This window comes from Malaclemys terrapin, chromosome 11 (genome assembly GCF_027887155.1).
Source record: "Malaclemys terrapin pileata isolate rMalTer1 chromosome 11, rMalTer1.hap1, whole genome shotgun sequence".
NCBI lineage: Eukaryota > Metazoa > Chordata > Testudines > Emydidae > Malaclemys > Malaclemys terrapin.
Window position 1 is genome coordinate 22,140,695 of NC_071515.1, and position 26,647 is coordinate 22,167,341.

Sequence of the window (26,647 nt, forward strand, 5' to 3'; positions counted from 1 at the left end):
GGTGAAGTGGGGAAGATTATTTTTCAGCAGCATAGTTTTTGCAATCCAAAACACCACTCCCAAGAAAAGTAAATGTTACCAGCTTTTATTAAAATAGCAGCATTTTATTATACATGCAGGAGTGGATGATTTATCGGAGCATAAAGTTTGAAATAGCTAGCATTTCTGAAACCACAGATTCATATCCCAGCAGGGTCCAATTGACCTTACTTGCCTTTGAGGTAGATGAGTTTTATGCAGTTTATTGTATAGGAGGAGTCTCAGATTGAGACCCTAAAAATATTGAGGCTTTGTCTGCTGTATGTACATGCTAAAAATCCCACTGCATGTTTTGTGGGACTAGGGAATTGCCCTGTTCTTCTTGGCCAAAAGTTTCCCTCTCCCCAAAACCCATGCTACTGTTATTCAAAGCTGGCTGCTGCCTTCTAAACCAGAGGTGGCTGTATTTTGTTGATGGAGCTAGCTCTGCATGGATATTGTTGGCAAAGCACTTTGAAATGGAAGCAGCTATAGAAATGTAAGTTGGTGTTTTAACAACAACTGGAATTTTTGCCAATTAAATTTCCATTTATGTTGCCATACACCCTAGTCACCACATGAGGACACTAACACTCCTGGACAAGAAACAAAGTAAAAAGACCTGCAGGTAAAAGATGCACCACTGAAGATTTTACTATACACTGAATTTCACTTCTAATCTCACAGGACAGTCCTGCAAGGTGGATTTTACACAGACTCTAGTCTACTCTCATTGGAACAGGGGATATAGTCACCCTGACCCCAAAGACAGGAGTTTTGTTCCAGCCTAGCTCTCACCCATTTCTCATATGTCCACATTTGTGGTGGTCTTTTTAAATAATGGAGAAATTAATCCCTGTAGACCTTTGTGCTTAAAAACAAAGCTAACCAAAACATGTTGTGTCCACATCAGTGTTAGATGCCCCATCTGACAGATAAATGATAATCAGCAGCTCTTTCATGTCGAACCATAACCACAATAAGGCAATGAGAAAGCTGGTTTCCTACAGGAGGCAATAATGCAGATTTTGTGCTTCTGGAACTATTTGATGTTGGACAAGGAATGCTAAACCAACCACATACCAAATTAACATCCAGTTTTAAGGCAACAGCATGCACTGTGGGATTAATAAATGCTTTACATGAGGAATCTAGTGGCTCCACAAAGAGTGTAAGTCATTTAAATTTGAGAGGGAATAGACCAGTGTCCACCTGTCATTGTAGGATTAGCTCCCTACACTACATTTGCTGATGTCTTGTTCATTCTGATTTGGGAGACTATTCCACAGGATAAGAGAGCTCACTGGCAGGATTCCAAATCATTAATGTACAGAGAAAAGAACAATGGGCTTAAAGCAGACCATTAACACCCCTCTGGTGTAGATATGGAAAGCCATGTGCACCTATTGTGTCCACAGTAATGGATGCAGCACCTATTTCACCTGCAGAAACCTACAAGTGCTTGCAAAAATCTGTATATATTCACATTGCCAGCAAACCCCACCACCAATCATTTCCGCAAACAGACATTGTAAGCAGTTGGGCTATCGTACTCTCCTTTAGCTCCATGTGTTAGCAATTTCAGGAAGACCTCATCCTGGATGGTAATCATTTACCATCTACCTCATTTAATAAGAAGAGCGCTGGCTTATCCAAGGACTGTACTGGATGGTATCGAACGCAAGATGGGATCGTGAATGAAAAGAAACAAAAAATTCTACTGCTGCTGTGATGGGGGTGGACTTCTAGGCACTGGGAATATCAGTTTCTTCCTCAAGGTGTAGGCTGGCTGGGGCATCTGTTTCTTTTTCCCCAAGTTGTCTGCACGTTTGCTCACATCTTCATTGACTTCAGTAAGAATTGACAAGATGTCTTCACCTCTACAGCCAGAGAAAAGACAGAATGTCTGATTAATCAAGTATCAGAGGGGTAGCCGTGTTAGTCTGGATCTGTAAAAGCAGCAAAGAGTCCTGTGGCACCTTATAGACTAACAGACGTATTGGAGCATAAGTTTTCATGGGTGAATACATGCATCCGACGAAGTGGGTATTCACCCACGAAAGCTCATGCTCCAGTACGTCTGTTAGTCTATAAGGTGCCACAGGACTCTCTGATTAATCAGAGTGTTATCATTAACCCTGATTCACAGAAACAATGCCAATAGTACATATCTGTAACATTGTACTCTTAACATGCAGTAGTATTCTACAAGTATCAGGGGGTAGCCGTGTTAGTCTGTATCTACAAAAACAACAAAGAGTCTGGTGGCACCTTAAAGACTAACAGATTTACTTGGGCATAAGCTTTCGTGAGTAAAAACCTCACTTCTTCGGATGCATAGAGTGAAAGCTACAGATGCAGGCATTATATACAGACACATGGAGAGCAGGGAGTTACTTCACAAGTGGCGAACCAGTGTTGACAAGGCCAATTCAATCAGGGTGGATGTAGTCCACTCCCAATAATAGATGAGGAGGTGTCAATTCCAGGAGAGGAAAAGCTGGACTACAAGCTGTCAGGAACAGTATCCCTGATGAGGCCACAGCAAGCCTGGTGGCTGAGCTTTGTGACTTTGTCCTCACCCACAACCACTTCAGATTTGGGGACAACTTATACCTTCAAGTCAGTGGCACTGCTATGGGTACCCGCATGGCCCCACAGTATGCCAACATTTTTATGGCTGACTTAGAACAACGCTTCCTCAGCTCTCGTCCCCTAGTGCCCCTCCTCTACTTGCGCTACATTGATGACATCTTCATCATATGGACCCACGGAAAGGAGGCCCTTGAAGAATTCCACCTGGACTTCAACAATTTCCACCCCACCATCAACCTCAGCCTGGACCAGTCCACACAAGAGATCCACTTCCTGGACACTACAGTACAAATAAGTGATGGTCACATAAACACCACCCTATACCGGAAACCTACTGACCGCTATACGTACCTACATGCCTCCAGCTTCCATCCAAGACACATCATACGATCCATTGTCTACAGCCAAGCCCTAAGACACAACCGAATTTGCTCCAACCCCTCAGACAGAGACAAACACCTACAAGATCTTTATCAAGCATTCGTAAAACTACAATACCCACCTGGGGAAGTGAGGAAACAGATTGACAGAGCAAGACGGGTACCCAGAAATCACCTACTACAGGACAGGCCCAACAAGGACAATAACAGAACACCACTGGCCATCACATACAGCCCCCAGCTAAAACCTCTCCAGCGCATTATCCACGACCTACAACCTATCCTGGAAAATGATCCCTCACTCTCACAGACCTTGGGAGGCAGGCCAGTCCTTGCTTACAGACAACCCCCCAACCTGAAGCAAATACTCACCAGCAACTACACACCACACCACAGAAACACCAACCCAGGAACCTATCCCTGTAGCAAACCTCGTTGCCTACTCTGTCCCCATATCTACTCTGGCAACAGCATCAGAGGACCCAACCACATCAGCCACACCATCAGGGGCTCATTCACCTGCACATCCACTAATGTCATATATGCCATCATGTGCCAGCAATGCCCCTCTGCCATGTACATTGGCCAAACCGGACAGTCCCTCCGCAAAAGAATAAATGGACACAAATCGGACATCAGGAATGGTAACATACACAAGCCAGTAAGTGAACACTTCAATCTCCCTGGTCATTCTATCACAGATTTAAAAGTCACTGTCATTGAACAAAAAAACTTCAGAAACAGACTTCAAAGAGAAACAGCAGAACTAAAATTCATTTGCAAATTCAACACCATTAATCTGGGCTTGAATAGGGATTGGGAGTGGCTGGCTCACTACAGAAGCAGCTTTTCCTCTCCTGGAATTGACACCTCCTCATCTATTATTGGGAGTGGACTACATCCACCCTGATTGAATTGGCCTTGTCAACACTGGTTCGCCACTTGTGAAGTAACTCCCTGCTCTCCATGTGTCTGTATATAATGCCTGCATCTGTAGCTTTCACTCTATGCATCCGAAGAAGTGAGGTTTTTACTCACGAAAGCTTATGCCCAAGTAAATCTGTTAGTCTTTAAGGTGCCACCAGACTCTTTGTTGTTTTTGTAGTATTCTACAAACACACTAAACCAGACTAAACACTTTTCTGAATTCAGTATGAGGCTTCAAGACTATGGAGGTCACAATCCTACTCCCACTGAAATCAACAGCAACTCTCTCATTGACCTCAAAATGGTAGTAGAATAATGTCCCATGCACCTAACACACAGAATCACACACAAACAATAGTGGTGTGAAAGAATGAACTGCCACAAGGGGAGAGAAAAAAAAAAAGAAAAACATTGCAAGCAAATGACTCCAATTAACCAGTCCTCTCAGTGGCTGCTGGCAGTGCGAGGGGTCTAGACTTGTAAAATTGCAATGAGTCATGCCAGATATGCCATATAACAATTTCGCAGATACCTTACCATTTGCCAAGTATGATAATCTTGCTTATTTGTTTGTATCACGTTTATATTACAAGTTATAGATATGTAGGGTATATCTGTATTTCAAACTTGTGCTGTGCATCTGAGTGACACCCCCAGACAGACTGGCATCAGCACTGTCTAGCCTGCTTGATGGCCCACCCAGGGACATCGGCTGTACAATAAACCCATTGAAAGACCAGGGACTACACCTGATGAGTCATGTAGCGGCCTGCCTATGGACAAAGTACTCTAAGGCTTTTCCATGTGCTGTGAAGCTTGTGTTTGGGACACAGGAAGTACAAGCCTCATGGCAAAAGAATATAAAAGGCAACTGCATCATCTCCATTTTGTCTTCATTCATGCTTCTTACCACTGGAGTAACTTTTCTACAAATGAAGCTCTGAACAAAGGGCCTGAATGACCCATCCAACCAAGCTGTGGATGTGTTCCAGAGGAACTTTCAAGCCAGCAAACTCACCAATACTGCTAAGAACCTGATAGATGGACTTTGAAGATTCTGTATGTATTTGAGTGCTTTATCATTTAACAACTCTCTTCTTGTTCTTTTTTCTTTATAATATGCTCCTGGGGGAATTCTATGCCACTGCATGTGCGCAGAATTCATGTCCACAGCAGATTTCAGTGCTTCCCCACAGAAAAATTATTTTCTGATGGGGAAGCAAAGGGAAGCCACAAGAGCTGTCATGCGCCACTCCCCAGCAGCGCGGATGCATTGTTTTGGGCACCTGGGGCAGCTAGTGGAGAGGTAAATCATTGGGGGGGGGCGGGAGGCTGGGGACGCCCCAGCCAGTTGCTCCTACCCTGTGCCAGGCTAAGCTGCTAGTCCCAGCTGGGCTGAGGAGGACAGGACTTCCTCTTCCTCTGCAAGGAGCAGCCAGGGCTGGGTCAGACCCACCCCCAGAAACCTCTCTGGCTGCAGGAAGCCCCACATCGCGCCCCCCCCCCCACACTTCCTGCTCCCATCGCTCCTCAGCCATGGGGGGCAGGGGTCAGTGTACAGGGAGCTGCTCTTCCATCTGCCGAACCCCCATGCATCTGGACCCACCTCATATCAAGATCAGCCCCTGCACCCAGACCCCCCCACTGACCCCCCCCCCAAACCCAAACCCACACCCTAACAAGCCTCACTCTCTGCATCCAAAGCCCCCCTACACCCAGACCCCCCCACCAAGCCCCACCTCCCTGCATTGGGGCCCCACCCCTGCACTGAGACCACCCCCTGCACTTGAACCCCCACCCCCAACAAACCTCATCTCACCTGGACCTGGACTACCCTGACACGCCCCCCACATCCAGATCCCCACCCCACTGAATCCCACCAAGCCAGCACCCGCAACCCATCAAGCCAGCACCTGGACTCCTCCTGCAGAGCACTCTACACCCAGACCCCCTGCTGAGCCCCAACTACTTTCACCTGGGACCCCCTGCAGAGTCCCATTGTGTCTGAACCCGTTCATCTAGATCTCCCCCCACCAAGACCCCCCACCAAGCCACCCACACCTGGATCTCCCCACACTAAGCCCCTCCACACTTGGATCCTACTGGGCTGAGCCTGCCTGCCTACATCTAGTGTGCTTGGTATGGAGGGGCAGGGCCCTAGGGTATTTCTGGGGAAGGCCTGGTCATTGCGCTGTGTCAGGGTCAGGTGCAATTTTACTGCCAAGTCCATATCCCAGGCAGGGGACGGGGGGCCCGCAGGGTGATCTCTCACCTCTGTGCAGCCAATGGCCTGTGCTCCCCACTGCCATGCTGGAGCCTACACATTTATTTATTGACAAATAAAATTTGCAAAATTTTAAAATATTGTGTGCACACTTTTTTGGCACAATTTTTAATTTTTGGCGCAGAATTCCCTCAGGAGTAATAATAAATCTGTAGTTTTAGACACTAAAGGATTGGTTGGAAGTGTGGTATTTTGGGTAAGAGCCAGACTCCTATTGACCTTGTAATGTGGCTGACCCTTTGGGGTCAGAAGAACCTTTTGTATAGGTGAACAAAGTTTTGAAATAACTTCTCACTGTACTGGACCTATGTGCTGATTGGGAGACTGGAATGCAATAAAGGGGGCTGTGTAATTTCTTTTTCAGCTTCTTGATAAACAGAGTCGAGGATCAGAAGCAGAGTTTGAGACTCGTTGGTGAGTTTAACTTCAGTGTTACCCACCAGTCTTGGGAGCATCTCCTCTCACTTTTGCAGTGACCTTAGCATTTCCAGCCCTAGGCACACGGGGGAGAATTGGGTATAGGCGGGGGCCTACCTCCCTAGGAAATTCTGGATGTGCTTGAGAGGTAAGAGCTATAGGGAAATGGAACTAAAGATTTTGGGTGTAGATTATGATAAACTACTAATACACCCCTTTTGCAAGTATTCTTACATTCTCTCTGACATCTTGTCTCTTGTATGTGTGTAAAATTGGGACCAAAAGACCCTCTGATGCCGTAGTTTATCCACAGCACATTTTCTCTCTTTTCTTCCTTAATACAGTCATGAAATAAAAAAGAAAAGTAAATGACCTAAATCTGCATTCTTGGGCCAGATTCCCCCCTTGTAACTCCATCCAAGTCAGTGAGGTTACACAAGGGATGAAATTTGGCCCCCAGTGCTTGCCACTCTCTACAGCAGGCAAACCCAATCAGAGTTCCTCATGGCTGGACTCATGTTCACATCATGCACCTTACTATAACAAAGGCTCAAACTGAACACCACACAGCAGCAAGGAAACACATACTGTAAGACTAGTGTTTTCCATAATTCCACCATAGCATCTAGAAGACACTGTGTAGGTATTTAACAGATGGGACAAAGCCAGACTGCTTCATTCAAAACATCCCTCACCCCCTTAAGTTTGGCCATTCATATAAAAACAGATCCAAAATCCGCATGGTCTGTGTTTTGGGTGGAACCAAATACATCCATCTGAACCCACTCAAAAAGAGAACCTGGACCTGAAGCAGCCTTAGTTTTGAGTTTGGTTTGGTAAAACTAAAACCCAGCCTCCTCAGATCATCCCTAAGACCTTGGCGCTGCAAACATTTATGTAAGTTTACAGAGACAAGCTAAACAGAGTACCAGTTTTAAACTGATGTGTGTCCACGTAGGAGTTTACACCAATTAAAAAAACCTAGTGCAGGTTTGTGGGTGGACAAGCCCTTAGACTTAGGCCTGCCTTTGGTGAGCTAAGATTCAGCATCACTCCCATTTCTTCACCCACTGGGGTATAGGGGCTTGTTACAAGGCAAGTTACTGCACAGGAAGCCAGGGTCAAAAACTGCAGTACACCATCTTGCCTGCAGTAAAGTCCCATGTGGACACTGCTGCAGTGCAGTAAAATCCTGGAATAGCACTTGGCATATTACACTTTCAAGCAGTAGTACACCAATCCGCACTCCGGGACTTTCACTGCAATGTAGCAGCGTCTACATGGGATGTTACTGTACAGCAAGCTGGCGTGCTGCAGCTTCTCCCCACTCTCCCCCTGCATGCCACACAATAACCTGCTATGTATACAGCCCGATGTTATCAGTAAGGTCTCACCCTCAAGCTACAAAGAAGTATTACCTTGGTACCAAGAGCTGTAACTTATTGCAGAGGGCTTGAATGTACCAAGTACCATGCTGTACGTGGCGAAAAGATGCATAACCACCCACTGTGGCCATGCCAAGGAGGAAATCAGCTTCTTCCGGAATGCTTTCGGAAGGGGGGACTAGTTGCTGTATGGGAAGCAAGTCAGGATTCTGTGCGTCTGCTTCAATGTAGACAGCCTGTTGTATCTCTTTGCCTTGACATGCCTGGATAAAAAAGAGTTTGGGTTTTTCAGCCAGCTGTGGGCATTGTCTGGCTGTGAAGTAGGACATGATAGTGCGGATTGTTACTTCTTGTTCATCTATCCCATAGACCAATCCCGACTCTCCGTGAGATAGAATACAGCACACAAAGCAGTCCCTGTCTCTGTGATCTTTCGAAGACCGCCATTCCTGCATGAGATTTTTTATTTCTACTGATGTCTTATCAGTATAAGTCTTCACATCCAGACCAAGCCATGTAAACACTTGTGCCAGCATCTCTGTTATTAAATAAATAAATAAATAAATAAAAGCTGGGGAGGGTTGGAGAATAATATAATCATAATATAAAATCACTATGCAAGCTAAGCTGAAGAGTAACTGACTTCACACAAAGTGGCACCTGCAAACAAACACACACGCTAGAGTAGATTTGAGACCAAACAGGATAAATGAACTCAAACCCAGCACAATTATGAGGCTCAAACATGCCTGAGTTTTTCAGGCCAGAGTTTCATAAAGCAAGGCCTGAGGTCTACAGGCACTTATGTGTGTGTGTGCGCGCAACCAGCACAACTGGATGAGCAAAACTTTGATTCTTGGTAGACATTGGGCACTCTTTGCAGAATTTCAGATTGGGTTTGCTCCAAGTAGAACCCTGCTCATTCATACTAGTGAATGGAGACCCTGGAATACTACAGAATTTGGTGATTTAGAGAGTAAGTGAACAAACAACAAACACAAAGGACAGTCCATTACAAAATTATCTACATAACAAGAGCTAAAGGGCCTGATATTTTTCTCACTTGCACTAGCATAGATCAACTGTAGTCAATGTGGCTAAAACACCCCAAGACTTGGATGTATAATCATACATGGTTTTTGGGGTAGGAACTGTCATTTTCTTTTTGTCTGTACAGCATGTAACATAATGGGCCCCCAACCTGGATGGCCTCTAAACACTATCGCAATATGCACATTCAGTAATATGTCTTATATAAAATTATAACAATACAATCTTTGCATTGTTAATAACTGAAGAACTCTATATCTTGGGCTCATCTCAAAGAGATAAATCACAACTTGAAGGCATTTTTGATCTGTGAATTAGCTTAATTTACATTAAGCCTCTGCAAATAAGAGACAGAACTATTAATAGTTAAATTAAAGAGATGTCACATTTAATACAATAATGGGTTCAGTGCTCTAAGAAAACTAACATATTTCTCTTACCATCGGTTTAGCTATAGTAAGTCCTGGAGAAGTTTTAATTTGGACACCCTTTTGGAATTACACAGTTTGGTTGCACTGATAAAGATGCCAATGCAAACTCACTCCTGTCAAGTAATCAATGGTGTATTTCATTTTTTCCCCCACTCATGATACAAGTGGCATTATTTGACTTCTATGAGTGTACACTGCTTATAACTATGTACTTAAAATATGAGCAAATAAAACCTATACGGGCATTAGAAGTACAACCCATGAAGAGGCAGAGCAGATCCTAAACCAGAAGTGACTTACCAGCATCTTTATCAGATCCTCTCCTCTTCTGAAGAGTCCCAGTAAAGCTAAAATTATTAATAATGAGGCAATAGCCTCTGTGTGGCCCATCCATTTTATAGGTCTTCAGCTTCTGTTGACAGGAAGGAGAAAGAAGCTCACAGCTTTTATGAAGGAATTTTATTTTTAAGAAGACAATCTATTGCCTTTAGATTCAAGAATACAATCCACCTGTGAGGTTACTATTTCTGTAACCCCCCTGGGGTTTTCAATCTCCTGTACTGCCTAGAGTTTTTGGGATGCCCCTTTTGCTGTACCCTCCCCCCTGAAGAAATATATTGTCTTCTGTGATACGTGCATATATTTCCATTTGGCATTAATGGGAGGTACATACCATTAGGGGAAGAAAAGGGAGACCAAACTCCTTTACCATATAACTGCTCTAAAAATGAACCACACAGTGCTGTTAAGCTTTGTTTAAAAGCCACAGACTTCTAGTAAATGAAACGTCTTTATTTTACAGCTTATATAATAGGTATGATAAAAGGTACGACTACCAAGCAAAATTTAGACGTGGTATTCTTGTACCGTCTACAATAATTACTAGTCAGGCAAGGACTCAGCCCATAACAGAGTCAGATCAAGATTTTCAAAGTGAGCAGTGATTTTGGATGCTCCAATTTTTCAGGCTCTCAATTTGAGAAACCTCAAAGAGGCTGGTTATTTCAGGAAATGCTGAACACTCACTCTCTAACAATCAGGCCTCTTTAAGGTGTATCAAGTTAGGCACCCAAAAGTTTGAAACAAACACCCAGAATCACTAGTTACTTTTGAAAATTTAGGCCTCAGGAGTGTCATCCAGTATGAGGAGACAGATGTGGAGCCCCAGGCAGACTTCAGTAACTTGTTAGCACATTTGACTCTGAGGGGGAAAAGGTTAGCACTTCGGGCAGGGCTTAGCAACAGAATTCTACAGTTGGTAGGGAGTTGGGGATAACTGTCATGAGGGGACAGGAATAGATTATTTCCACAGCTAGCAGGAGGGCTGTCTTGGACCCTTGGCACTGTGAAGCCACAGACACATGTATCCCCAAATTTGTCTCTCAGGGTGGGCGGTCATACGCAGTTTTTAACTCATGTGCTAGGAAAGAAAACTGATAGAACAGGGGCAAGCGAGGCCACAAGTTTGGTACGTGTCTAGGGCTGGCTCTTCGGGCATGGCTACACTTGCAGGTGTAGAGCGCTGAGAGTTAAACCAGCCTTCGGACAGAGCAGTAGTGGAAGTGCTGCAGTCTGTCCACACTGACAGCTGCTTGTGCACTGGTGTGGCCACATTTGTGGCACTTGCAGCAGTGCATTATGGGCTGCTATCCCAGCATGCAAGTGACTGCAACGTGCTTTTCAAATGGGGGTAGAGGGGTTGAGTGTGTTGTGTATATGTGGGGGGAGAGAGAGTGGGGTTTTGGGGGGCAGATGCTGTCTTGTAAGTTCAGACCCCGTCTCTCTCCCCCCGCCTCTCTCTCTCTCTCTCTCTCACACACAGCATTCCACACTAATGGCTTGCATGCCGGCTGTCAGAAACGGAGCTTTGAAAGAGCATATCCGCATTCCTACAGGAGTTCAAAACAATGACAAAAGTGGCCACTTGACTTAAGGGGATTATGGGATGTTTCCGGAGGCCGATCAGAGCGCAGTAACCCAACACCTCGTTCATACTGACACCCGGGAGTTGTAGCCAAGGTGCAGCAAACGTTATTCCTCTCGCTGAGGTGGAGTACCAGCAGCGCTGTAGCCGCAGAGACAGAGCGCTCTACATGCCTTGCCAGTGTGGACGGGGAGTGAGCGAGGGCGTCCGGGGCTCCTTTATTGCACTGTAACTCCCAAGTGTAGCCAAGGCCTTAGTCTCCAATGTGACTATGGTAAAAACTGAAAAGTCATCTGGACTCCAAATATTGTCTCTTTAAATCTACAACTCATCCCCAAGATTGTTAAGAGCTACTAATTATCAGGGGAGTCTTCAACAACAGCAGGCTGGACTCTGCTCCCAGTTACATCAGTTTAACCCTATTGACTTTATAATGGAGTGACTCCCAATTTAGTGGGAACAGAATCAGGGTCAGCGCTTTGTGCTCCTTTGGTGCCAAAGTGCAACATTTCTAGAGCAGTGCAGATATCAGTTGATGTTGCTGATGCACCAACACAAATATTTTGGTATAAGAAATTCTAGGAACTGAAGTGGTTAAATAAAAACAGCAGCGTTAATTTTCCCACCAAAACTCCATTCACATCACAGGGAAGAAGAAAAGAGGGGGAATTCCATGGTTGCCCAATGGTACAAGGAGAGAAAGAAAATACCTCAGGGTTCTAAGAAGGTATTAAGAACAGTGGAAACTTGGCACTGTCTTTTTAAGCAGAGAATCAAATTCTCCAAGTTATTGATTAGAGTCAGGAAAGTATTTAGGCGATTGCCTCATACCTCTGTTTTGCTTTCTGGGTTGCTGATTCTCGCAGGTTGTTCCTGGCTTAGTTCAGAGATGCCTTGCATAACATTTACTGCTTTGTCATCTTAAAAAAAAAAAAAAAAAAAATACAAATGTTTAGGGGATGAAATCTACTGTCTGTAGATGCACCAAACCTAAGTTCTACTAAAATGCAGCAGTTTTCATGATTATTAAAGTGCTATTATACTAAAAGAAAAATGACAGTCAAAATTCCATTGTCTTACTCAGCAGCTCTCCTGTGTATTCCAGGTCATATCTGTTCACACACTTCACTGACAAAAATAAAATTTTACTCGTATTAGTACTGCAGAATGAACACAGCTCTAGGAGAGTGTGGATGTGGATTCTGCCTCATGGATCTTCAAGAGAATTTTTCACTAGATTGGGGGTCAACTGTGTTCTAAGGGAGTCCCCAAAGATAGCTGAAGTTGTGGTGTATGCACGCCCTTAAATCCAATTACAGAATCTTTTTAGGGGATGATGCGGAAGCAGGGAAGAGCCCAGTTTGACTCTCATTTCCAGGCTGCATTCAGAGATCTGGTGGTTAGAGGGGGAAAAATGATTTTTTTTTTTTTTAAACTTCTAAACAGCAATTTGACCTTCAGTCACTGAGGCAAATATGAAATCTCATGGTGCCATTTGTGCTGAGTAGAACAATCAGAATTACATTTATTTGAGCAAGAAATATCTCCCCCCGCCCTTGCCTTTTCTAGAGCTGTCTCCCACTGTACACCTACTAAGGGAATCCTGTAGCTCAGACTGAGTCTAATTAAGCAATACATGTACCATGTGAAAGGAAGCAATCTCACCCCTCCATCCCCCCCAACCCTCGACTCCCTGTTGATTAATTATCTTGATTTACTGTAATTTCTCCAACATGCTACTGTCCTAGGGAAATGCAAATAGCACAGTCACACGCAGTTGCCAGAGTGCTGGGGCTGGCAGCAGGTGTGGGGTTTTTTGGTGATATGCAGAAGATAGAAGGGCTGAGAAAGGGGGGAATTCTTCCTGGGGAGAGCAGGGGACAGCCTGTATGTGTGACAGGGAGGGGAGCAGGAGTGGGATTGAAGAGACTGATGATCTGCCTACGCATAAGAGTGCCTGACTGTCTGGTGCTGCAAAATAAGCCCTCTCCTTGTTACTCCTTCAACTGGCCTGTCCCTCCAAGCCAGGGCAATAGACCATAGTATTGCTCAAGTGACATTCCAGGAACTCTCCAAATCTGTTTGAACCTGCTCTGTAAATTCACACTCTCTTTACTTTTAGGCAGCCAGCAATAAGAACTACTTAAAATAAAAACACAGAAAAACGTATTGGGACAGACCTTGTCTGGCAGCTATGAAATGCACACTCCCAGCATGTTCCCGCAGGCTCCCAGAGTCTATAAAAGCAAGAAAGACAGAAATAAAATTGTCTCATGGGCCCATGAAATTAACAATATGACTTTATCAGTAGTTACACTAACAGTAACAGAGTCCTATTGCCTTATCTCATGTTATTTGTGTACAATTAAGGACTTTTTGCCTCTAGTCAGACCAACCCTTCTTTAAACTTTCTGGAAAGCAGGTTGGCTATTTCCCTGTCACAAGTGACATTCCACAGCAGGGGGATTTGCTGATTACCTGTGACTGTTCTCTAAATGTGAGCAGCCAACCCCCAAAACCAGCTTGTGCCAACAGGAAAAGAAAAAGCCAATCTAAAGCAAATCAGTCAAACTATTTTAAAACTACTGTAAATGGAGCCTTCAAAATTTTCTGAAGTAAACTAAAACCAGTTAGAAACATATAACATTAGAAATACAGATATTAAAAATAAAAACACTTCCCAGAAAGACTTACCATAAATATTAGAACCCAGAGATTTGATAGGGGTCTCCTATATGAAGGAGGAAGAGGGGAATACCTGCATTAAAAATCAATGTAATAAAATCCATAAAATAGATTTTAATAGTGATTTTAGCAGAAAAAGACTTGATAAATGTCAGTGCCACATGGTGTTTTGGAAAGAGATAGGGAGAAGCAGACAGGGGCAAGACTGAGAGTCCCCAAGGGCAGCAACGTGTTTAGCAGTTGAGCAGACATTTCACAGCTGCAGCAAGCCCGTCAGAGGTGAGCAGCTAAAGAAGAGTGCTGCCCGCAGAGTGAGTTCTATTTTCTGGGAAGCTCCACTCAAAAAGCATATATGGTGTCCTTAAATGACACTACACTTCCATTGAACTTATGAGTGGACGTTGCAGCACATACAATCACATAGGGTACACTGAAGTCAATGGCAAAACTTATTGATGTCAGTGGTGCCAACAGTTCACTCAGGATAAAAATTCCCTACGGTTCAGGAACATGGGAATTACCATATCAGAGCAAAACAGTTGTCTGTGTACTCTCTTCAACCATGGGACAATAATAGATGCTTCGGAGGAGGAAGGCGTCCAGTCCCATGATGCACCTAATTGTACACTATCTATGTCTCTTGCATAGATGAGCAGTTTATGCCCTGGATAAGAATTGAGAACACTTGCAATTGTATCCTAGCACATACCATTCTCACTTGTGTAAACGTCAACCCCTTTTGAATCTTAGTAAGCTATTTGCTTCAATAACATGCTGCAGCACCAAGTGCCTCAGGTTTATTCTACAGTGTATACATTTTTTTTAGCATTTTTAAATGTTACCTTTTTATCTCCCTGAGTGCCTTCACATTGTTATATTATGAAAGAGGGAAACAGGAACATAAAATGGCCTCAAGCAAACTATGCTTTAAAAGCAAACAAACAATTGTGCTAGTTTTTCCATTGTGAAAGATTCCAGACTGAAAGCCATGGAAATCGAAGCCCTCTATTTATACATGAACCAGCTACACCACTAACAGCAGCAACACAAATTTCCTGATTGCCCAATGTACCTCCGCTCTTGTCTACAGGGAGCATGCTTCTGTGAGGATAATTAAGTCTCCATAACCACTTAGTCTTTAACCTCATTCCCAATCCCCTGAGCTATAAAGAAAGAAGAACTGAAAAGACATCTCTTTTGACACTTCTCCCTTCCTAACACTAAATATTTTCAAGAGGAATAATGCATAACTGGCTTTTAGGATGCTCTGACCCTAATTATTAAGGCTAAGTTTTTGTCACGGTAATTTGTAATAAAAGTCACAGACGGGTCACGGGCAACAAACAAAAATTCACAGAGCCCGTGACCCGTCTGTGACTTTTACTAAAAATTACTTGGGTGAGGGCTAAGTAGGGGTGGAAGAACAGAGTCTGGAGGGGTGGGACCAACAGGCCGAGCCCCCCGCCTCCAGCGGCCACAGCGGAGGACCCAGCCACAGGGGCACACATTCCCCGCTCTGGAGCTGGCTGTAGCTGCGGGACATGAGTGTGTGGCCCCAGCTGCAGCCCCCGCCAAGCTCTGGCAGCAGCACTGGGAAGCCATGAGGGGGATACACAGTCCCCGCTGAGCTGCCGAGCAGGGGCACGTGGTCCCCACTGCACTCCCCGCCGGAAGCTGCGTGGCTGGGGTGCAGCCACGGGGGCGCACAGCCCCCATTCCGGAGCTGGCTGCAGCTGCGGGACGTGAGTGGGCGGCACCAGCTGCAGCCCCCTCCAAGCTCTGGCTGCATCCCTGGGAAGCCACAGGGGGGCACATGGCCCCCACTGCAGCCACCAGGCAGGTGCGCATGGCCCCAGCTGCAGCCCCCGGCCGAAGCTGCAGGGCTCGGACATGGGGGAGGGTGCAGCCACGGGGGGTGTGCAGCCTCCGCTCCAAAGCTGGCCGCAGCTGTGGGACAGGGCTGCGCTGCCACGGCTGCGCCCCTGCCAAGCCCCGGCCACAGCAGGGAGAAGCAGCAAGGCCCTCGGACACCGCGAGGGGGGCACATGGCCCCCGATGCAGCCCCTGGCGGAAGCCGTGAAGCTGGGATGCAGCGGGGGTGCAGCCACAGGGAGCACACAGCTCCCGCTCTGGAGCTGGCCGCAGCTCCTGGACAGAGGCTCACAACCCGGCTGCAGCCCCCTCCCCCTCCAAGCCCCAGGGCAGGGGCTGCATGGTACCAGTTCCAGCTATCCAGCCCCAGTTGCAGGGCAGGGGTACACAGTCCTGCCTCCAGCCCCGCCTCCAGCCCCGGCATCAGCTGCTGACAGCTGAAGCAGAAGACGACGACGACACGGGGGTCCGGTAAAGTCACGGATTCTGTGACTAAATCGTAGCCTCACTAATTATTTGATGTCCTTGGTAGCCACATTTATCGCAGACTCTGTTCCCTTCCTCAGATCAGAAGGGATGATTTAGCTAGACTTCAGTCAATGACAATACAGAAGCAAGAGTGAAGAAAATAGGCTCACTGCAGCATACCTGTGAGGAAGTCAATAGCCTGACATCACCTCCAGAATGAAACAGTCCTTCAGAGATGTGATGGGAAAATGATGCAGTTTCTTTGACTGGCAGACTGCTTTCCTGCTTTGCTAGAGAAATTAACAGGAGAGGCATAATAAACAAATTTGTGAAAGCAAGAGAAACAGCTCAGCACAAACTAACCTCCTTAATAAGGGAAACGTGGAGAGGCACCTAGCAAGAGATGCTTAAAACACAAACGTACAGAAATTCCACCAAGGGGATAAGAAGCCTGTAAGGTGAAGTCAGTGGGGGGACATGACTGTCCAGCTTCTCCCAGAATTGGTTCTAGATAACTGTCTAAATGAAACATTGTGCCCTTTCAGCATGCAAATTCCTAACCTACGGATCCTAAATGAAATAAGCTTTGTGCTGTAGCTATTGACTCTACCGGAGAGTGAACCACAGATAACATACATGCATGTGCACCCAATCATTTAGCCTGCCACCTGTCAACAAATCCCTGCCTCCTGTGCAGGTCAATATACAGCACTTCTAGAGTGCTGTTCATCCACTCACCATAAAGCTCTATCCAACGGTGGGTCAGCCTTGTTACCTCCATTTCACAGATGTGAAAACTGAGGCACAGAGAGGTGAAGTGACTTTCTCACAGTCATACAGCAGAGTCAGTGGCAGAGTCAGGGACAGAAGAAACGTTTCCAGACTTCCAATCCCATGCCCCATCCACTGGACCGCTTTGCCTGGCCACAGCCATTTTGGAGCTACTATGTATATTCTTACAGTACTGCTGCTAGCAGGTAGCAAAAACTAGAGGCGGCAAAGCAGAGCTCATATGCAAAGACCACAAGTGCCCCAGTTTTAGTCTCAGGGGTAGCAATGCATGTGGAGGACACATACAGCAGCTCCAGCTACCAGACACAGCAACTAGTTCAATCTGTTCTAGTAAATGTGCTGGCATGCAGGGCCGGCTCCAGGTTTTCTGCCGCTCCAAGCAGGGGAAAAAAAAAAAAAAAAGCTGCGGCAGCGCAATCGCGCCGCTCCACTCTTCGACGGCAATTTGGCGGCAGGTCCTTCGTTCCGAGAGGGACTGAGGGACCTGCTGAATTGCCGCCGAAGACCCGGCCGTGCCACCCCTTGATATTGGCCACCCCAAGCACCTGCTTCCTTAGCTGGTGCCTGGAGCCGGCCCTGCTGGCATGCACAGCAGCCCACTCAGAATTCTCACCTCTTTCCATTTTGTATTTGTTTACTGTTTTCAGGAGATCAGGTGAAATGTCCATACAGATTTTCTCCAGTATTTGCAGGTTGTTCTGTGCTAAATGGTCTTGTTTTTCCAGAAAGGTCAGCAGCTCTAGACTGGACTGCCAGTGAAACAGGAGAGAGAGTGTCAAGTGCACTTAACCTGCTCCTTAAATCTTAATACGATCTACAAAAGCCTGCCCTGCCTTTAAAAAAAATAACAAGACACCGATTCTCCTGGAGTACATATTGCTGAAATACAGAACACCTCACAATCCTTACACTTCCCACTTCATACTTATTCTTATCTGTCTGGCTTCTTACTACCAAGGAGATGTCTCCATAGTACATTTCACAGCGCTGGGGGGCAAACCATGTTGTAACATGGTAGCTCACAGACAGCTTCATAATCTGGTTTGATCCTGCTTGTATAGCCAGTACCACACTGTATCAGTGAACTACGTTATAGTCTGTATCACAATCAAGTAACTAGTTAATGTCGTGTGTCTTGGTCCCATATACACAGACCAGAGCCAGCTGTGCTGTAACACAGCTGGGGGGATTAGCCTGGTATTGTATTTCCTACTGACCTCTAGGACTTGAAAGGCCTCAGAATCCATCACACAGCAAACCCAAGAGAGAGCCAATGCAGCATAACAGTCCTTGGTGTAAATGAGACCCAGGCCCTGCACTTCCTAGCCCCACTCAGCCACCACCTTCCCTCAGGTAGAAATAAACCACTGCCCAAACAGCTACTGCCCCAGTCACAGGCTGACACAATCAGCTGATGCCATATGCTGGCAAAACCCTCTCTCCATTCTCTCTCCTAGTCTCACTAATCAGAGCCTCTAACATTCTTCGCCCTCTCCCCACATACCATATTTGTCAGCTTCTTTGGGAGCTGGTCCCTCAAGAGGAACATGGCTCTTTTTAAATCCTCACTGGTGATGTCCTCTGACAGTTCATACAGCATCTGCCTGTGTGACATAGATCCAGTTAGGTGAACTAAATACCATTGTAAACATACTGTAAATCCTACATTGGCACCCCATAACCCCCCAAAGCAATGCTCAGAGGATGGTAATGTGCCCACTATTGGGAGCTCTGCTATGCTCCTCCAATGCTGCCACCTGCTTCGCCTGTAGCAGACGTGGGGATCTCTACTTAGCCTGCTCAGCAAAGGTCAACATGCAGCAGGCAGACTGCAGGCATCGCTGGAGAGCTAGAGCTGGCCTAGTAGAGCATGAGCAGCAGCCAAGCGTTATGGTCAGAAACTTACCACTGGTGTAAACAAATTACTATGGAAGAGCGGAGGAAGTTTAGGTTGTCGTAGGAGGAAGAGGCTATAAAAACATCCCAATCCAACCCAAGAATTCACAGAGGGAGAGGGACAGAGCAAAGGAGGAAGAGACAGCAGTAGAAAGCTGTGGGAGAGGAATGACAGTCTATGGCACACTGTGTCACTCCTCTCCTCTGGCACAACATAACAGAAGAGGACCCAGGCCTTTCTAATGTGGTGTTGGCCCAAGAATGCTCTGAGCTTTCCAGCCTCACCCCAAGAAAAATTATTAAAGGTCACCGATTAGTCTGAGCATCTGTATACTGTAAAACCTAATCACCAAACTTCACTTCACAACTTTCAAATATCACACAGCAAGTAACAGATCAACATCCTTTCAAGGCAGAAAATGTCTGGAGACACCCAGTTCCCAGAAAGCTCACCTGTACCGAGATACCTTCCCTTTCCAGGGTAGATTTTCTTGCACGGTTTCCTTGGTGTAGCCAAGTTTCTGGAGCAGGAAGTGACACCTAATCCTGTACAAAAGCTCAGCTAGTATGAAAGTATCTTCCTTATTCAGCAAATCCTTAGCCATGAGGAGCTGGAAGATGTCCTGAGCTGATTCTACAGCTTCCAGCTTTTTGAAGGAGAGCAAGTCACTACAGAGAAATTTCAGGGCCTCCACTTCTTCAGTTCCCAGGTTTTCATCGATGACTAGAAGCTGCTGGCGAAACTTTATGTCATCACCCATACTGGAGGCTTTCTTTAGGAGACACTTTACAACCTGAGAATGGAAAGGAAAAGAAGAGTCCAATGTAATGAATCAAATGGCACTGGTGCTAGGGGAGAACTGAAATTTAGCTTCTAATGGGCACTAAGCAGCATTCTTGATACTCTGTGTTGGCCAAATATTTCTTCCAAACCATCAGAAGCCAAATACTCAGCAGACGGCCTAACTCCTTCCTGCATGCACCACACTGCAGCAGTGTGGCAAGATCTGCTCTTTCCTCTTCTCGTGATCAGGAGAGAGAAGAGTCCCCCACTGATCACTCACTCTCACTTCTGAACCATGGGCAGCTCCAGTGTCTTTACAATGGGTGGGGGTAGAAAGAGAACAAGGTGCTGCTCTTGGTCCCTGCAGCTTGACTACAACTTGCCATGGCTGGGAGAGGACAAAAAAGTGAGACTTCCTCCTGCCCTGGAGCTTCCATCATGGGAGCTCTGCCACCACTTCCCATGATGATGAGGAGGAGGAGAAGGTGCTCCTCCCCAAGGCTGGCACTAGGACTAGGTGAGCAAGGGTGGCACCAAACTGTGGTGCTGTGTGGCTTTTGGGGGGGAGGGGCTCAACCACTGGGGGTGAGGGGGACACTGAAAATGTTTTCTGCCCAGGTGCCAAAATGGCTGCTCTCCTTGCCCCTAGGTTGAAAAACACCAGCAGTGACATTATCACCTGGAAGCCAAAGTTCTCAGCACTGTGGCAGCTGTAGAGTGCACATCCCATCCCCTGCACCACTCTGCAGCTAGTTTGCTGTTCTGTACCAAATGTGAAAGCAAAGAGTCTCCTTCCTACTCTCAAACCTCCCTTATGAAAAAGTCCTATAGAATTTAATAGGAGTGAAACTAACAGGGTTCTAGAGAAATTAATACAATTCTCTTACATTTAAGGGAGAATAATATGCTTTCTGCTTCACTGCCAGCTCCCTTCTCTCCTGGACATGTTGGGGTTCCTCAGTGGACCACTCACTTTAATTTGGCAGCAGGTCGTCTTTAGGACTTTTACCACAGCTCTCTTCATACAAAGACAAAAGGAAAAGTGGGAGATGATCAATGAACACTAAAACTTGGGAGGCAGTCAGCAGGTAAAGGGGTGTGTGCATGTTTCGGGGAGAAATCAGCAGGGCATTGCCGTGTGTGTAGGTGGGTGGGAAATATAATTCATGAGTCCTGGTCCATCTCCCCGCTAACCACTAAATAACACTTCCCAGAGCCAGAATAGAAACAAAGTGTTCCGCCTACCCTCTCTCTCCCATGTCTACCTACATACCCCTCCCCCCCCCAAATTTTGCTTACATCCTTTTCCTCTTCAGACAGTCCAACTCCCCCAATCTTCTGTCCCACATATTGCAGCACCCTCTTCACTTATAAACAAGATGGCTGCAAGAAAGCATAGATCCATGGCCTTTCTACACACACAAGTTTACCTAAGGACTTGTTTTTAACTAAGGACAGCAAGAGGGCCAGCACCACAAGCATGATCCTATCAGAGACCCTAGGCAGTACTCAGGGCAGCAAGCCCCTCCTACCACTGGCACTGTCTGTTCTGGCTACACTACTATTTTTACTGCACTAGCTAGAGAGCTAAAGCAGGTACATCTCCTGTAGCTGGGAAGCACATCCCCAGCTCCAAGTGCAGATCTATCAATTAAAAGGGGCAAATTTGTGCACAGACCAGCCCTCAGTCATCACTTCTCTACCAGTCAGTCAAATCCCAATAGAACCACACGATACAAACTCAGCACACGTTCACACTAGAACACACATGGCTGCTTTCCCAATTCCAAATCTTCGCTGCTTGATTCCTGACACCATCAGTTACGGAGCCCAGCCTCTCCGGTGTTCTGCGGCTTAGCTGTTCTATCTCCCCCACCATTCCAGCCAGCGCTCTCACACCTGGCACTGTTGCTGAATTGGGTTAAGCCGAAATGAACAGTTGTTAAATATAAAAAACTTAAATTGGTAGAAAAATCTGATTAGTTTTTAAATGGTTTAATCTAAAAATTTTAAACATTAATGACATTTTAAAATGCCAGTGGGAGGAAGGAGGTTTGTGCAGGCTGGGAGGCGGGGTGGTGCAGGAGGTGGGGGCCGAGGGGATGCTGGGAGGATGGGGCAGGAGAGGAGATGGGGACCGGGGGGGGGATGGGGGTGGGGGCGGGGTGCCAGTGGGAGGAAGGAGGTCTGTGCAGGCTGGGAGGGGGTGGTGGTGGTGCAGGAGATGGGGGCTGGGGGGGGGGTTGGGGGTGGGGGCGGGGTGCCAGTGGGAGGAAGGAGGTCTGTGCAGGCTGGGAGGGGGTGGTGGTGCAGGAGATTGGGGCTGGGGGGGGGCTGGGGGTGGGGGCGGGGTGCCAGTGGGAGGAAGGAGGTCTGTGCAGGCTGGGAGGGGGGGGTGGTGCAGGAGATGGGGGCTGGGGGGGGGCGGGGTGCCAGTGGGAGGAAGGAGGTCTGTGCAGGCTGGGAGGGGGTGGTGGTGCAGGAGATGGGGGCTGGGGGTGCCAGTGGGAGGAAGGAGGTCTGTGCAGGCTGGGAGGGGGTGGTGGTGCAGGAGATGGGGGCTGGGGGTGCCAGTGGGAGGAAGGAGGTCTGTGCAGGCTGGGAGGGGGTGGTGGTGCAGGAGATGGGGGCTGGAGGGGGGATGGGGGATGGGGGTGGGGGCGGGGTGCCAGTGGGAGGAAGGAGGTCTGTGTAGGCTGGGAGGGGGTGGTGGTGCAGGAGATGGGGGCTGGGGGGGGATGGGGGTGGGGGCGGGGTGCCAGTGGGAGGAAGGAGGTCTGTGCAGGCTGGGAGGGGGTGGTGGTGCAGGAGGTGGGGGCCGGAGAGGATGGGGGGGTGCAGGCTGGGGGGGTGCGGGAGGCAGGGCCCCCCTGGCTCACCACTCCCCGGCGCACATCCCTGTCGGAGCAGTGCCAGCCTCCAGCCCCCCGGATTTCCCTGAGGGGGGGCATGAGGGGCTGGAGTCTCTCCCCCGCCCACCACAGACACGGGACCAGCCGGCCCCGCCCCCGACAGCTGCGCCCACCCCGTCCCCCGCCTGCTTCGGGCCAGCGTGCGCATGCGCATGCGCGGGTGGGTGTGGTGACACCCCCCCCGACCCGGAGCAGAAAGGTCGGGAGCGGCCCCGCTTCGCTGCTTGTCCCGCGGCGTTTACCGCGCCCTCTGCCCGTCGCGCAATCCGCCCCCCGGGCAGGGAAAGGGGGAGCGGGTTGCGCACCGAGCGGAGCGGGGCCGGGCTCAGACAGGAGCGGGACTCGGCTGTTGGGTTGTTATTTAGTTTAGTCAAGTCCCCGCTTGCGCCGGAGGAGGCGGAAATCGGCCTGGGCAGGACTCAGCAAGACCTGCGGTAAAACGCGGTTGGAAAACACATGCGTGCGAGGCTCACACCCAGCTCTCAGAGCGGGCGGGCTGCCATCCGCTTCCATTAGACATCGGCTTTGCTGCGAAGTGCTGGGCAGATTACCGAGCTAGTCTGGACTTGGCATGATTGGTGACACAGTAACACAAAATACAATTGTCTCGTCTACACTGACTGAGTCCCCGCAGCATGGTGGATTTTCAGACCCAATATGGGGCTATTTTGGCATTTGATAAGGGGCTAGAAGGATCATAGACTATCAGGGTCCCTACCTGACCTCAGGAGGTATCTAGTCCAACCCCCTGCTCAAAGCAGGACCAATCCCCAGACAGATTTTTGCCTCAAATCCCTAAATGGCCCCGTCCAGGATTGAACTCACAACCCTGGGTTTAGCAGGCCAATGCTCAAACCACCTGAGCTGTCCCTCCTTGCCCCTGGAACTAGAAGGGAAACAGGGAACTACAAATGGGACCTAGTGCCTGTGACAGGCCAGACTATCCTTCCAGGGATTTTTTTGCTCTTTCCTATCACATCTCTGGGGACTCGCTTCCATTTCCTTTACAACTTCCCTTTCTTACAAGTTCCCAAGCACACAACTTTCAAAATAACCTATGCATTCAAAGCATCCCTGTCCTGTTTGGAGAGACAACTGCTGTAAAATGCCATGTCATGGTGACCATCCCAGTTTCGCTTTTCCCTTTCCAAGACTGAGGGTGTTTGGGTGAGAGGAGGGGAAGTGCTTAACCGGGCTGATCTACTGTCATGTAACAACTTGAAAACCACTTTTTTCCCCTGTGATGAACCCTGATACTAACAAAGTACATATCAGCAGTAACATTTTTATAACAGAGCCGGCACAGAGTTAAAGGATTGAAGGGAAAGTCTAAGAAAGAAAAGAGACAAACTTACCTTCAGCATTCCAGAGTCCACTGGAAGTTAATAGGCTTGACCCAGATCTAAGCACAACAATGTTCTCTACTGCAGAAAAATCTCAATATTGCCTGTTCACAACCTGCAGCAAGAAAACTGAAAACATGACAAACTTTCACAAGGAGAGCATACCCTGAAAAGTCTTGCCCTTCAGGATGGTACATAGCAGCCCTTCCCCTTTTCTGAAAGACCAAATATAGCAATACACAGGGCTCCACCCACATCAGAAGCAAAGGGTATCAGCATATGTATCCATAAACAGAGAGAAAAACAGCTGTCTGGCAGACACTGAGCTAATGCAAAACCTCAAAGTTAACTTGAAAGTCAGTTTTAAAAGAAAGTTACAGGTAATTTCTGATGCTATATCTGCTCTGAGTTTCCCTTCCAATGGTTTAATGATCACATTTTCTCTTTTCATCCCATTTTCACCCCTTTTTGTTTTTTTAAGTGTCCACTACAGCTGAAATCACTGATAATCAGGTCTAAGTGCTTAGACTTGCTGTGGGACAGCATTTCTGTGGAAGAGACTACCCAGCCTGCACTCGCTGTGAGGTTCCCCCACTGAGAGCTTGGTGGAACCTCAAGAAACCGAATTGCAGAGGTCACAGTGACAAGTGACTGCACAGGGCCAACACTGGAGCTGTGGAATGAACGGTGACACGACGAACAACAGCCGCCAGGGTGAGTGGCCGGGGGAGAGTGGCAGAAAGAAAGAGCAAGGTGCCTTCTCCCCTCCCACCCCCCAGAGTGGGAGGTGAACTCACATGAATGCACCTCTGAACTCTGGTTCTTCATTGACCAAAAGGACAACAACTATGAATGGGGGTGGTGGAGGGAGAAGGGAGGGACACGTTAAAGGAACATTTGTTTGTTGGGCTATATTTTAGTGACTTTGCTCCAGAATGCTAGATTTGTGACTGGGAAACTTATAGAAATATGCATTTCCGAGTAGGCCAAGATTTTTAAAATGCGTTAATTGCCAAGGTTGTTATCTCACATCATCACTATCTTGAGAGGTCATTATCTTGGGGAGTTTATGTATTAAACATTTTTATTATATTATAATTAATTTTTACATAAGAACATAAAAATGGCCAAACGGTCAGACCAATAGTCCTTCTAGCCCAGTATCCTGTCTTCCGAGTGTGGCCAATGCCAGGTGCTTCAAAGTGAATGAACAGAACAGGCAATCATCAAATGATCCATCTCCTGTCATCCACTCCCAGCTTCTGGTGAACAGAGTGTAGGGGCATTCAGAGCATGGTGTTGCATCCCTGCCCATCCTGGCTAATAGCCATTGATGGACCTATCCTCCATGAACTTACCTAGTTCTGTTTTTAACCCTGTTATAGTTTTGGCCTTCACAATATCCCAAAAAATTCCAAAGGTTGACTGTGCGTTGTGTGAAGAAGTACTTCCTTATGTTTGTTTTAAACATGCTGCCTATTAATTTAATTGGGTGACCCGTAGTTCTTGTGTTATGTGAAGGAATAAATAACACTTCTTTATTGATTGGAGGAGCTTGGTTTGCCAGACCAATCAGCAAAGCCAATACTGACAACTTACATGAAAAAGCTGCAAAACACCAAGCCTCTAGACTGCAGCAACATGCAGAAAACCGTAGAAGCCAGTCACTGTAAAATCCAATTTTAGAAGTACTTAATGAGGCTGTTGAGAATGCTGGAGACATAAACACAGTTTATGCAAACAAACATGGCTGTCACATCATACTTTATATTTAAGCAAGAGATACCACACACTACAAACTGTAGGCCAATGTTAAATCCATTATCACTTGTTAATCCTGAAGTTGGACACTGGTTCCGAACAAGACCAGCAAATGCTCACTATCTTTCTGCAAGAAACTCAACTGACTGGTTAGAAACATGCAGTGCAACAGTGAAAGACTCAGCCGTTGAAAAAGCGAATAACTCTCACCACATTAAAAAAAATGCGCATACATGGCTGATGAATGCACCAATGCAAATGGACATCAAGTATTAAGTCATTGTGGTTATCTTCATGTCAGTGGTAGGCTGGCCAATAGATGCATTTCTAGATGTTCAGGTTATAGAAGACACATGGGCTGCATCTGTGACAACCCACATCTTAGAAGAGTTAAATGCTTGTAAGTTGAACCCCAAACAGATGGCTGCTTGTGCATTTGATGGAGCTGCAAACTTCTCTGGAAGACACTGGAATACAAACTTTGCTCAGAGGAAAGTGTAATCCTAATCTCTACTATACACACTGCAGAGGCTATCTATACCAACTTGCACTAGTACGAGCTGCAGAATCTTCAAAAGACACTAAAAAGCCATACATTTAATGTCTTTGTTATACTGTTTTTTCAGCAAGAGTCCAAAAGGACTGAATGTCTTGGGAAAGATAGAAGATACACTGGGACTGATGTTCAAATTAGTCCAACATGGGAAAACCCTGGGCTTTCTC

At 46.9% G+C, this 26,647-nt stretch overlaps 1 protein-coding gene across 4 annotated transcripts; it reads right to left on the minus strand.

The window, feature by feature from the left end:
- Positions 1 to 69: 69 nt before the first annotated feature.
- LOC128845764 (caspase-10-like) lies at positions 70 to 25,240 on the minus strand. 4 transcript variants are annotated; one of them, XM_054044763.1, is made up of 13 exons: positions 22,788 to 22,870; positions 21,677 to 21,819; positions 20,796 to 20,926; positions 19,578 to 19,918; positions 18,733 to 18,832; positions 17,842 to 17,977; positions 16,617 to 16,726; positions 14,106 to 14,142; positions 13,592 to 13,648; positions 12,243 to 12,331; positions 9,788 to 9,899; positions 8,040 to 8,544; positions 70 to 1,898 (listed from the first exon to the last, which is right to left on the minus strand). In XM_054044763.1, the coding sequence occupies exons 4-13, from the start codon at positions 19,883 to 19,885 to the stop codon at positions 1,736 to 1,738; spliced, it is 1,617 nt and encodes a 538-aa protein (XP_053900738.1). In that variant the 5' UTR covers positions 19,886 to 19,918; positions 20,796 to 20,926; positions 21,677 to 21,819; positions 22,788 to 22,870; the 3' UTR covers positions 70 to 1,735. The 4 variants fall into 4 exon arrangements, with proteins under 4 accessions (XP_053900738.1, XP_053900735.1, XP_053900737.1 ...); XM_054044760.1 differs by lacking the exons at positions 21,677 to 21,819; positions 22,788 to 22,870 and adding an exon at positions 24,176 to 25,240; XM_054044762.1 differs by lacking the exon at positions 21,677 to 21,819 and having other exon boundaries at positions 22,788 to 22,892.
- Positions 25,241 to 26,647: the final 1,407 nt, after the last annotated feature.

Coding starts and splice junctions, on each gene's coding strand:
- LOC128845764 (XM_054044760.1), bottom strand. CDS start 19,885: ATGGGTGATGACATAAAGTTTCGCCAGCAGCTTCTAGTCATCGATGAA. Junction 18,833..19,577: donor GGGAAGGTATCTCGGTACAG/GTGAGCTTTCTG, acceptor TATGTCACACAG/GCAGATGCTGTATGAACTGT. Junction 1,899..8,039: donor TTACAGCTCTTGGTACCAAG/GTAATACTTCTT, acceptor CTCTGGCTGTAG/AGGTGAAGACATCTTGTCAA.